The sequence below is a fragment of the Biomphalaria glabrata genome, chromosome 4, assembly GCF_947242115.1.
Source record: "Biomphalaria glabrata chromosome 4, xgBioGlab47.1, whole genome shotgun sequence".
Taxonomy (NCBI): Eukaryota; Metazoa; Mollusca; class Gastropoda; family Planorbidae; genus Biomphalaria; species Biomphalaria glabrata.
The window spans coordinates 26,354,915-26,368,584 of record NC_074714.1 but is presented as its reverse complement, the minus strand read 5'-3'; the positions used below and the strand labels follow the sequence as shown (position 1 = coordinate 26,368,584).

At 37.1% G+C, this 13,670-nt stretch overlaps 1 protein-coding gene across 1 annotated transcript; it reads right to left on the bottom strand.

Annotated features, from left to right (window-relative positions):
• Nucleotides 1-865: 865 nt before the first annotated feature.
• On the bottom strand, nt 866-13,462 carry LOC129925736 (uncharacterized). The gene is made up of 4 exons (XM_056026011.1): nt 13,178-13,462; nt 12,282-12,393; nt 11,822-11,928; nt 866-4,622 (listed from the first exon to the last, which is right to left on the bottom strand). Exons 1-4 carry the CDS (start codon nt 13,251-13,253, stop codon nt 3,289-3,291), a joined length of 1,629 nt encoding a protein of 542 aa, XP_055881986.1. The 5' UTR covers nt 13,254-13,462; the 3' UTR covers nt 866-3,288.
• Between the last annotated feature and the right edge of the window lie 208 nt (nt 13,463-13,670).

The following is a 13,670-nucleotide window of genomic DNA, read 5'->3' as shown; positions in this document are numbered from 1 at the left end:
CTTAGTGTTTTCTCTGGTCTATACTAGTGTTTTCTCTGGTCTATACTTAGTGTTTTCTCTGGTCTATACTTAGTGTTTTCTCTGGTCTATACTAGTGTTTTCTCTGGTCTATACTTAGTGTTTTCTCTGGTCTATACTTATGTTTTCTCTGGTCTATACTTATGTTTTCTCTGGTCTATACTTAGTGTTTTCTCTGGTCTATACTTATGTTTTCTCTGGTCTATACTTGTTTTCTCTGGTCTATACTTAGTGTTTTCTCTGGTCTATACTTATGTTTTCTCTGGTCTATACTTATGTTTTCTCTGTTCTATACTTAGTGTTTTCTCTGGTCTATACTTATGTTTTCTCTGGTCTATACTTAATGTTTTCTCTGGTCTATACTTAATGTTTTCTCTGGTCTATACTTAATGTTTTCTCTGGTCTATACTTAATGTTTTCTCTGGTCTATACTTATGTTTTCTCTGGTCTATACTTAATGTTTTCTCTGGTCTATACTTAATGTTTTCTCTGGTCTATACTTAATGTTTTCTCTGGTCTATACTTTATGTTTTCTCTGGTCTATACTTAATGTTTTCTCTGGTCTATACTTAGTGTTTTCTCTGGTCTATACTTAATGTTTTCTCTGGTCTATACTTAATGTTTTCTCTGGTCTATACTTAGTGTTTTCTCTGGTCTATACTTAATGTTTTCTCTGGTCTATACTTAATGTTTTCTCTGGTCTATACTTAATGTTTTCTCTGGTCTATACTTAATGTTTTCTCTGGTCTATACTTAATGTTTTCTCTGGTCTATACTTAATGTTTTCTCTGGTCTATACTTAGTGTTTTCTCTGGTCTATACTTAGTGTTTTCTCTGGTCTATACTTAATGTTTTCTCTGGTCTATACTTAGTGTTTTCTCTGGTCTATACTTAATGTTTTCTCTGGTCTATACTTATGTTTTCTCTGGTCTATAATTATGTTTTCTCTGGTCTATACTTAATGTTTTCTCTGGTCTATACTTAATGTTTTCTCTGGTCTATACTTAATGTTTTCTCTGGTCTATACTTAGTGTTGTCTATAAAAAAATGGTTTTCAAATGTGGTACACTGTGTGCATTACAAAGACAAAATAGTTTTCAGTGTTGTAGACACATTTCTTTCTATTAGTATTCATTTTACCATATCATATTTAATAGCCTCTACAAAATATACGGTTGTACAAACTAGTTCATTTAATGAAATAATAGCATTGTTAGAGAGAGAGAGAGAGATTGGAAAGGCTTCAAGAGTCAACTTTAAGAATAATCAGGTACCTTGCCACCATTAGGCAGTTTGCAGCTCACTACAACCTGGAAGAGAGTACAATGCCATTGTTCCTCTCAGGCCTTTATCTCATACATACAGAGATATAGATCTCTATCTATAGTTGGTCATCAGGAACTTTTTGGACCTGTTCATTCTGTGCTGACAGGGGTTTGCGTGCTGGACTGTCGTTTTTGATTTATCGATGGTCCCGGGTTCAAATCCTGCCCTCTGCCATCCCCCATCATCCTGCGGGAGGTTTGGACTAGGAAGTAAACTATCTTCAACTCTGAAGGAACATCCGAAACATGTTAAAAAAAAAAAAAGAGAGAGAGAAATAGATTTAACTCTAAACCTGATTATATAATGAACTATAGAAACACCATGAGAAAACTTTGTACAAGTCCTCAAGAAATCCAATGTTGAAACAATACAAATGTATCACAAAGCAAGAGAAGAATCTTACAAATCTTACTAGAAATCGATACTGACTATGGTACAGCATGTGACAAACTCTACGGATCTATTGACCAATTTATGATCACAATAAATACATTGGCTAATAATGCTAACCACCTGCTAGTATTAATAAACACTCTGCAGCTTAAAATACTAAACAACTTGATAAAAAATTTTAAGCTCTCATGGTAACTTTCGAGAGAACAGGCTTTAGCGACACACAGTATGTTGACTTAATACGTTGAAGTTTTGTTTTCTGCCAGTATTTACATTTGTCAAAAACAGTTTTTTAATAAAAGGGGGGGGGGGAGCGGAAGGGAGTTGATAAAAATACTAGATTTACATTTGTGTTTCTGAAAGTGACGCCCTCGCAGAAAAAAAAAGCCCCCGCCACTACCACCTTTAGTCAGCTCTAGGGTCTTGTGGAACGTTTGAAAATCCCCCCATCAGGGTCCTGGCGCCAAGCCCTTTCCTGCTCAAAGATGAACATATTCTCCTGGCGCCAAGCCCTTTCCTGCTCAGAGATGAAGATATCCTTCTGGCGCTAAGCCCTTTCCTGCTCAGAGATGAAGATATTCTCCTGGCGCCAATCCCTTTCCTGCTTAGAGATGAAGATATTCTCCTGGCGCCAAACCCTTTCCTGCTCAAAGATGAAGATATTCTCTTGGCTCCAAGCCCTTTCCTGCTCAGAGATGAAGATATTCTCCTGGCGCCAAGCCCTTTCCTGCTCAGAGATGAAGATATTCTCCTGGCTCCAAGCCCTTTCCTGCTCAGAGATGAAGATATTCTCCTGGCGCCAAGCCCTTTCCTGCTCAGAGATGAAGATATTCTCCTGGCGTCCTTAACGCACTAGTTCTCCTAGCAGGTCAAAGGTGAAGTTAAGAAGAGGTTAAGACGAGCCTCTAGTGAGGGAGTAAAACACGTTTGTAATGAGCAAGTCAGTCATAAGATCACCTCATGGTCAGCAAGACGTCTTCATAATAAAAACAGAAAAAAAGACTCACCTTGTCTTGTTGCAGGTCCTTCCAAGAGAATGAAGTTATGTGTCAATTGTTTTAATACTTTGAATTGTTTACAATTTGTTTTTAAATCAATAATCAAATATACAGTGCTAGTACATTATTTTTGTCCTTAAAATAAAAAAAAACAACTGCCCTTATCAGCACGCCCAGTGCCGCCCCCATCACGCTGCTTTACATGTAAGTTATGTGGTATAGTGCATTTATTATTATTATTTTATTTTTTTTTTTGCTTTGCCAAGGTCAGTACAAATCATGTAATTTAATGAAGGTAGGTTTAGAAATCCTTTGGTGAAACGGGTACAATCTTATTAGCACGATAAGTTTGACAACAGTTTAAATTTAAATTGTCCAACATTTTTTTTGTTATGGGGGAGGTAGGGGCGGTCGATATGCCAAGATGATTTAATATTGATAAAAAGTTTGTTTCATAGACATAATTATTAAAAAAACATGTAAATCATATCACGTGTGCATTAATCATTGGTGTGAATTATTCCTTTGAGGACAGTAATGAGTAGCAACTAGTCTAGTCTGTCACCACAGACTCTTTGGAATCTTGGCTATTTCTTTCCAGAGATTTATAGACAACTAATCCGTTGTTAGATTCATTGGAATCTTGGCAGTTTTCAGTTAGTAAGTCCTTCGAATTTAAACAGTTGTTTGTAGCAGAGTGGCACGAATCTAGAAAGCGTTCAATATCAGGCTCCCTGTCGCTCAGATCCCTATTGTTTTCAGCAATAGAAATATAAGAATCAGGGCCGTGGTTAGTTTTAGACTCAACTAGCACTTGGCAGACACGAGAGTTAGATTCAATTGAATCCTGGCTGTTACCAGAATGTGCATCACTCAAATATGGCACGTTTTCAGTAAAAGATTCTTTAAAATCTGGACAGTAGTCATTGTTAGATTCAGAAACTGGACAGTAGTCATTGTTAGACTCAGAAAATGGACAGTTGCAAGTAGATTCAACTTCGTACAGTGCGAGACTGTCAGTAGCTGGTTGATTAATTGTTAACACTTGCTGGACGGGTTGAGTGACCACTTCATCTGTTGCATGTCTGATCGTTGCATCAACAACGTCATCTGTGGCCTGCGCAACAGCCTGACCAATGATCTCAGTTAGTCGCAGCTGTTGAACTGTTTGTAGCACGTCAATAAAGTGAGAATCATTTGAAAGCTTATATTTGCTGTACATCTGTGACTGTGTATCTGTGACTTCAACGTCTAGGGTATGACTGAATGGTGTGTCTTTGTTGTGAGCATAAGTAAGTTGCTGTATCATTTCATCAACTTCTATTACACGAGAATCACTTTGTGGTGTAAAACCGCATGCTTCTTTGACTATTTGCTGATTGGCTAGATCCACATCTACAATGTGAGAACCACTAAGCTGTTGCTGGAAGTTGATGACACTGCTGGTCCCATGAGATATTTCCGTATCGTTGCTCTCTGTCCCCAGACGTAACATATACTGTTCATAGGAAGGCAGCTTGTCATCTATAGAAATCTGGTTAGATACTGGGGGAAGTATTCCAGCCTGTCCGTGTTCTTGTCTGTGGTGGGCTATAAGAGCCGAGACGTCCACCAAGGGAGGAAGCATGGGGAATGAGGCACCCTGGTCCATCTGACTGTGTTGACGTACCAGCATCGTCACTAGATCCAATGCTAATTGTGGCGTCAGTGTCGGATCACGTGACTGACACCTGGAATAGTTTGCTATGGCGTCATCGTAAGTGGGAGGAGGCTGGCGGAGCTCTAAAAGAGAGCTGCTATATCCGTCCATAGCAGACGAGCTAGAGGTCACATCTATTGTTGTTTGATGAGTTTGGTTATTAGCGGCCTTTGCGGCTTCGAGTTTAGCTGTTTAAGAACAAACATTTAAACATGTTTACATATTGTTTTGAACATTGAAAAATATTTCTTTGATAATGTATTTACGTATGTATTAGTTGGTGAAAGTCATGTGATGTGGAGGTATGTATTAGTTGGTGAAAGTTATGTGATGTGGAGGTATGTATTAGTTGTTGAAATTCATGTCATGTGGAGGTATGTATTAGTTGTTGAAAGTCATGTGATGTGGAGGTATGTATTAGTTGTTGAAAGTTATGTGATGTTGAGGTATGTATTAGTTGTTAAAAGTCATGTGATGTGGAGGTATGTATTAGTTGTTGAAAATTAATTGATGTGGAGGTATGTATTAGTTGTTGAAAGTCATGGGATGTGGAGGTATGTATTGTTTGTTGAAAGTCATGTGATGTGGAGGTATGTATTAGTTGTTGAAAGTCATGGGATGTGGAGGTATGTATTGGTTGTTGAAAGTCATGTGATGTGGAGGTATGTATTAGTTGGTGAAAGTCATGTGATGTAGAGGTATGTATTGGTTGTTGAAAGTCATGTGATGTGGAGATATGTATTAGTTGTTGAAAGTCATGTGATGTGGAGGTATGTATTAGTTGTTGAAAGTCATGTGATGTGGAGATATGTATTAGTTGTTGAAAGCCATGGGATGTGGAGGTATGTATTAGTTGGTGAAAGTCATGTGATGTAGAGGTATGTATTAGTTGTTGAAAGTCATGTGATGTGGAGGTATGTATTAGTTGTTGAAAGTCATGGGATGTGGAGGTATGTATTAGTTGTTGAAAGTCATGGGATGTGGAGGTATGTATTAGTTGTTGAAAGTCATGTGATGTTGAGGTATGTATTAGTTGTTGAAAGTCATGGGATGTGGAGGTATGTATTGGTTGTTGAAAGTCATGTGATGTGGAGGTATGTATTAGTTGTTGAAAGTCATGGGATGTGGAGGTATGTATTAGTTGTTGAAAGACATGTGATGTGGAGGTATGTATTAGTTGTTGAAAGTCATGGGATGTGGAGGTATGTATTAGTTGTTGAAAGACATGTGATGTGGAGGTATGTATTAGTTGTTGAAAGTCATGGGATGTGGAGGTATGTATTAGTTGTTGAAAGTCATGGGATGTGGAGGTATGTATTAGTTGTTGAAAGACATGGGATGTGGAGGTATGTATTAGTTGTTGAAAGTCATGTGATGTGGAGGTATGTATTAGTGAAAGTCATGTGATGTGGAGGTATGTATTAGTTGTTGAAAGTTATAGGATGTGGAGGTATGTATTAGTTGTTGAAAGTCATGTGATGTGGAGGTATGTATTAGTTGTTGAAAGTCATGGGATGTGGAGGTATGTATTAGTTGTTGAAAGTCATGTGATGTGGAGGTATGTATTAGTTGTTGAAAGTCATGTGATGTGGAGGTATGTATTAGTTGTTGAAAGTCATGGGATGTGGAGGTATGTATTGGTTGTTGAAAGTCATGTGATGTGGAGGTATGTATTAGTTGTTGAAAGTCATGTGATGTGGAGGTATGTATTAGTTGTTGAAAGACATGGGATGTGGAGGTATGTATTAGTTGTTGAAAGTCATGTGATGTGGAGGTATGTATTAGTTGTTGAAAGTCATGGGATGTGGAGGTATGTATTGGTTGTTGAAAGTCATGTGATGTGGAGGTATGTATTAGTTGTTGAAAGTCATGGGATGTGGAGGTATGTATTAGTTGTTGAAAGTTATGGGATGTGGAGGTATGTATTAGTTGTTGAAAGTTATGTGATGTGGAGGTATGTATTAGTTGTTGAAAGTTATGTGATGTGGAGGTATGTATTAGTTGTTGAAAGTCATGTGATGTGGAGGTATGTATTAGTGAAAGTCATGTGATATGGAGGTATGTATTAGTTGTTGAAAGTTATGGGATGTGGAGGTATGTATTAGTTGTTGAAAGACATGGGATGTGGAGGTATGTATTAGTTGTTGAAAGTTATGTGATGTGGAGGTATGTATTAGTTGTTGAAAGTTATGTTATGTGGATGTATGTATTGGTTAAAGTTATGTGATGTGGAGGTATGTATTATTTGTTGAAAATTAATTGATGTGGAGGTATGTAATAGTTGTTGAAAGTTATGTGATGTGGATGTATGTATTGGTGAAAGTTATGTGATGTGGAGGTATGTATTAGTTGTTAAAAATTAATTGATGTGGAGGTATGTATTAGTTGGTGAAAGTTATGTGATGTGGAGGTATGTATTAGTTGGTGAAAGTTATGTGATATGGAGGTATGTATTAGTTGGTGAAAGTTATGTGATGTGGAGATATGTATTAGTTGTTGAAAGTCATGTGATGTGAAGGTATGTATTAGTTGTAGAAAGTCATGTGATGTGGAGGTATGTATTGGTTGTTGAAAGTCATGTGATGTGGAGGTATGTATTAGTTGTTGAAAGCCATGTGATGTGGAGGTATGTATTAGTTGTTGAAAGTCATGTGATGTGGAGGTATGTATTAGTTGTTGAAAATTAATTGATGTGGAGGTATGTATTAGTTGTTGAAAGTCATGGGATGTGGAGGTATGTATTGTTTGTTGAAAGTCATGTGATGTGGAGGTATGTATTGGTGAAAGTCATGTGATGTGGAGGTATGTATTAGTTGTTGAAATTTATGGGATGTGGAGGTATGTATCGGTGAAAGTCATGTGATGTGGAGGTATGTATTAGTTGTTGAAAGTTATGTGATGTGGAGGTATGTATTAGTTGGTGAAAGTCATGTGATGTGGAGGTATGTATTAGTTGGTGAAAGTCATGTGATGTGGAGATATGTATTAGTTGTTGAAAGTCATGGGATGTGGAGGTATGTATTAGTTGTTGAAAGTCATGGGATGTGGAGGTATGTATTGGTTGTTGAAAGTCATGTGATGTGGAGGTATGTATTAGTTGTTGAAAGTCATGTGATGTAGAGGTATGTATTGGTTGTTGAAAGTCATGTGATGTGGAGGTATGTATTAGTTGGTGAAAGTCATGTGATGTAGAGGTATGTATTGGTTGTTGAAAGTCATGTGATGTGGAGATATGTATTAGTTGTTGAAAGTCATGTGATGTGGAGGTATGTATTAGTTGTTAAAAGTCATGTGATGTGGAGGTATGTATTAGTTGTTGAAAATTAATTGATGTGGAGGTATGTATTAGTTGTTGAAAGTCATGGGATGTGGAGGTATGTATTGTTTGTTGAAAGTCATGTGATGTGGAGGTATGTATTAGTTGTTGAAAGTCATGTGATGTGGAGGTATGTATTGGTGAAAGTCATGTGATGTGGAGGTATGTATTAGTTGGTGAAAGTCATGTGATGTGGAGGTATGTATTGGTGAAAGTCATGTATTGTGGAGGTATGTATTAGTTGGTGAAAGTCATGTGATGTGGAGGTATGTATTAGTTGTTGAAAGTCATGTGATGTGGAGGTATGTATTAGTTGTTGAAAGTCATGGGATGTGGAGGTATGTATTGGTTGTTGAAAGTCATGTGATGTGGAGGTATGTATTAGTTGTTGAAAATTATGGGATGTCGAGATATGTATTAGTTGTTGAAAGTCATGTGATGTGGAGGTATGTATTAGTTGTTGAAAGTCATGGGATGTGGAGGTATGTATTAGTTGTTGAAAGTCATGGGATGTGGAGGTATGTATTAGTTGTTGAAAGACATGGGATGTGGAGGTATGTATTAGTTGTTGAAAGTCATGGGATGTGGAGGTATGTATTAGGGAAAGTCATGTGATGTGGAGGTATGTATTAGTTGTTGAAAGTTATGGGATGTGGAGGTATGGATTAGTTGTTGAAAGTCATGTGATGTGGAGGTATGTATTAGTTGTTGAAAGTCATGGGATGTGGAGGTATGTATTAGTTGTTGGAAGTCATGTGATGTGGAGGTATGTATTAGTTGTTGAAAGTCATGTGATGTGGAGGTATGTATTAGTTGTTGAAAGTCATGGGATGTGGAGGTATGAATTGGTTGTTGAAAGTCATGTGATGTGGAGGTATGTATTAGTTGTTGAAAGTCATGGGATGTGGAGGTATGTATTAGTTGTTGAAAGACATGGGATGTGGAGGTATGTATTAGTTGTTGAAAGTTATGTGATGTGGAGGTATGTATTAGTTGTTGAAAGTCATGGGATGTGGAGGTATGTATTGGTTGTTGAAAGTCATGTGATGAGGAGGTATGTATTAGTTGTTGAAAGTCATGGGATGTGGAGGTATGTATTAGTTGTTGAAAGACATGGGATGTGGAGGTATGTATTAGTTGTTGAAAGTCATGGGATGTGGAGGTATGTATTAGTTGTTGAAAGTTATGTGATGTGGAGGTATGTATTAGTTGTTGAAAGTTATGTGATGTGGAGGTATGTATTAGTTGTTGAAAGTTATGTGATGTGGAGGTATGTATTAGTTGTTGAAAGTCATGGGATGTGGAGGTATGTATTGTTTGTTGAAAGTCATGTGATGTGGAGGTATGTATTAGTTGTTGAAAGTCATGTGATGTGGAGGTATGTATTGGTGAAAGTCATGTGATGTGGAGGTATGTATTAGTTGGTGAAAGTCATGTGATGTGGAGGTATGTATTAGTTGTTGAAAGTCATGTGATGTGGAGGTATGTATTAGTTGTTGAAAATTAATTGATGTGGAGGTATGTATTAGTTGTTGAAAGTCATGTGATGTGGATGTATGTATTGGTGAAAGTTATGTGATGTGGAGGTATGTATTAGTTGTTGAAAATTAATTGATGTGGAGGTATGTATTAGTTGGTGAAAGTTATGTGATGTGGAGGTATGTATTAGTTGGTGAAAGTTATGTGATGTGGAGGTATGTATTAGTTGGTGAAAGTTATGTGATGTGGAGATATGTATTAGTTGTTGAAAGTCATGTGATGTGAAGGTATGTATTAGTTGTTGAAAGTCATGTGATGTGGAGGTATGTATTGGTTTTTGAAAGTCATGTGATGTGGAGGTATGTATTAGTTTTTGAAAATTAATTGATGTGGAGGTATGTATTAGTTGTTGAAAGTCATGTGATGTGGAGGTATGTATTAGTTTTTGAAAATTAATTGATGTGGAGGTATGTATTAGTTGTTGAAAGTCATGGGATGTGGAGGTATGCATTGTTTGTTGAAAGTCATGTGATGTGGAGGTATGTATTAGTTGTTGAAAGTCATGTGATGTGGAGGTATGTATTAGTTGGTGAAAGTCATGTGATGTGGAGGTATGTATTAGTTGGTGAAAGTCGTGTGATGTGGAGGTATGTATTAGTTGGTGAAAGTCATGTGATGTCGAGATATGTATTAGTTGTTGAAAGTCATGTGATGTGGAGGTATGTATTAGTTGTTTAAAGTCATGGGATGTGGAGGTATGTATTGGTTGTTGAAAGTCATGTGATGTGGAGGTATGTATTAGTTGTTGAAAGTTATGGGATGTGGAGGTATGTATCGGTGAAAGTCATGTGATGTGGAGGTATGTATTAGTGAAAGTCATGTGATGTGGAGGTATGTATTAGTGAAAGTCATGTGATGTGGAGGTATGTATTAGTTGTTGAAAGTCATGTGATGTGGAGGTATGTATTAGTGAAAGTCATGGGTTGTGGAGGTATGTATTAGTGAAAGTCATGTGATGTGGAGGTATGTATTAGTGAAAGTCATGGGATGTGGAGGTATGTATTGGTGAAAGTCATGGGATGTGGAGGTATGTATTAGTGAAAGTCATGTGATGTGGATGTATGTATTAGTGAAAGTCATGGGATGTGGATGTATGTATTAGTGAAAGTCATGGGATGTGGATGTATGTATTAGTGAAAGTCATGGGATGTGGATGTATGTATTAGTGAAAGTCATGGGATGTGGATGTATGTATTAGTGAAAGTCATGGGATGTGGATGTATGTATTAGTGAAAGACATGGGATGTGGAGGTATGTATTAGTGAAAGTTATGTGATGTGGATGTATGTATTAGTGAAAGTCATGGGATGTGGATGTATGTATTAGTGAAAGTCATGTGATGTGGAGGTATGTATTAGTGAAAGACATGGGATGTGGAGGTATGTATTAGTGAAAGTTATGTGATGTGGATGTATGTATTAGTGAAAGTCATGGGATGTGGATGTATGTATTAGTGAAAGTCATGTGATGTGGATGTATGTATTAATGAAAGTCATGTGATGTGGATGTATGTATTAGTGAAAGTCATGTGATGTGGATGTATGTATTAGTGAAAGTCATGGGATGTGGATGTATGTATTAGTGAAAGTCATGGGATGTGGAGGTATGTATTAGTGAAAGTCATGGGATGTGGATGTATTTATTAGTGAAAGTCATGGGATGTGGAGGTATGTATTAGTGAAAGTCATGTGATGTGGAGGTATGTATTTGTGAAAGTCATGTGATGTGGAGGTCCAACCATATAGGAATATGGCCATCAGTAGTTCGGGTTTGGTTCCCTTATCTGAGAACATAGCTCCGAGGTAATTTTCTCTTGTATATCTACAAAGAGGCCACTTGTGCGGTGTACTTGAACAATAATATTGGGTACCAGTTTAAAACCACAGTTGGAGTACGACAAGGCTGCCTACTCTCACCAACCCTTTTCTATATTTTCCTTGAAAGATAATGGAAGATGCTCTCGACGGCTACGAAGGTACTGTAACCATTGGAGGAAGAAGAATTACTAACTTGTGCTTCGCGGATGACATAGATGGCCTAGCAAGGACAGAAGAACTAGCTGATTTGGTGATGCGCATAGACAAAACTGCCACAGCAAGCAAATCAATGCCGAAAGAAAACAAATAATGACCAATAGCCAACAAGGCTATAAAAAGGGCATCAGTATTGGAGGTAAAAAGCTGACAAGTGTCTGTAGTTTTAAATACCTCTGGAGACACTGTTAGTGGACATAACACAAAACAACGTGTATGAGATATTGATTGTTATCATATACATTAATAGCGGGTCTTGCATAATAGTTTAGTGAATCAAGAATGTCTCTATTATATATATGATGAAGGTTAGTGTAGATTGTATACATTGCTTATGAATATAAGACGCTTTGTTTCGCAATGCAATGTAGTATTCTTTATTTGTTTTTACGCAATAATTTGTTTTTATATAAATATATACATATAGTTCAGTGTGTACACATTTTATAGCAAAACAAAAAGATAATTATTAAAAGAAAAAAAAACAAGATGGTATTACCTGCTGCCTGGAGTTCTCGCTCTTTTTTTGTCATGCAGATGTAACAGCCAATGACAAGAACTGCTACTACCATTCCGCCACCAATCATGAGACCAAGGTAAACAAATCTAATCACAACACACAATTTTTAATTACAGTACAACGAAATAGATCTAGATGCATTTAGATTTAAAAAAAAAAAAAAAAAAAAAGCAACAGCAAAGTCACCCTGAATTTAAAAACTCGGTGATGGATTCGTCAACAAAAAAAAGTCTAAATTCAACCTTACATTTTATCTAATTGTTTCAGATGGCCAATTAGAGAAGAATTAATACCATAATCTTTGCATTTAGTGGGACTACTCGCCTCATGTATGGGGGGGGAGGGGCTTCTTACCCAATGTATCCCCATTAAGTGGGACTTTTTACCCCATGTATCTAGTATATTACTTATCCTATGTATTTCATGGGACTATACTTACCCCATGTATTTAGAACAACAATAAGGTAACCCAAAGTCCATGTCATGACAACATTGATCTTCACAATGTACATCATCATAGCAGGCTACACCAGTCTGGTTTGTGTAGAACCCTGAAAGAAAAACGTATTCTTCACCATTTTTAGCGACCCCCGATAGGGGAAAAGATGCTATTAGTTTTGTGTGGCCTGTATGTCCGTCTGTCTGTCCGTCCGTCCCGTTTATATCTCAGAAACTAGAAAAGAAAAGGAAAATCGGACATCATGATATATTATTAGGCTATTTACAACGCATATATTAACTCGCTCTGAATGTGTAAAAATATTTTACATTTTAATCCCCCCCCCCTTTTCTTGTGAACTTCACATTAACTCATACACACCCAAAGCGTCTCCCGCCGCCGATTTAGTATATTTTCAGAAGCCCTAATCCTAATAACAGAATTAATTAATTACGATTAATTGATTAGCTAGTTGGTTAATTTATTGATTCACATTTTGTCATGGACAATAAATAATTGATGCGAAAGTTGGAGAAATAACTTGCACAAGATCTGGACCAGACTGACGAAGTGGGAATAAGTTTGGCAAAAAAAAACAAAAAAAAAACGAATTCCTCTTTCATGATTGCAGGCAATAAAAATGGGATGTGTGTAAGATAACAACTTGGCTACCTATCAATGGGGCTCGATTTCAAATCCTCCTCAAGCTGTGTTGTGTTTGCTGAGCGCCCAAAGGCGCCACGGAAATGTTCTCCCAGAAACCCCCTTCCCCCACTAGTCCACAAAAGAGATAGGGTACTGGTAGTAGCGCACCGAGCGTTTTATAAGTATGAAAGTTGCGCGTTACAAAAGCCAAAAAAAAAATCTTCCAAAAAAGTAATTTTAAGTATACTTACAATTTCTAGGCCCAAAATAAAAATTTTGAGGAAAATAGCCTGCCATTTTTAATCTGTTTGCTTTAGAGTTAGACATATTCAGTACGCCATTCTTGGCTCAATGTCTCCAACTCTGTTACTCGCTACTCTATCAGACGTTGTCCACTTTTGAGATGCGAATAATGACGATGTGAACAAAAAGAAATGGAAAGAAAATGCAGCTATGAAACAAAACAATAACATAAGTTTTCAACATTCCGGTGTTGTTTTTTGGTGCGATCGAATCCCTTGTGCGGTTACACAGAAGACTGCGGCGGAACTCTGGGATCAATAGCGCAAATTGTAGGTAAGAAATTGTCAAGCAAGTCAATCGCTCAAAAAAAAAAAAAAATTCTCATACGAAAGATAATCAGGAACAGATAGCGTATGACACATAGCTCTGTCGGAAGGCTTAATGATAAACTCTAGAACTACATTTGTAGAGATGACATTTGACTCAGAACATTGTCTAATG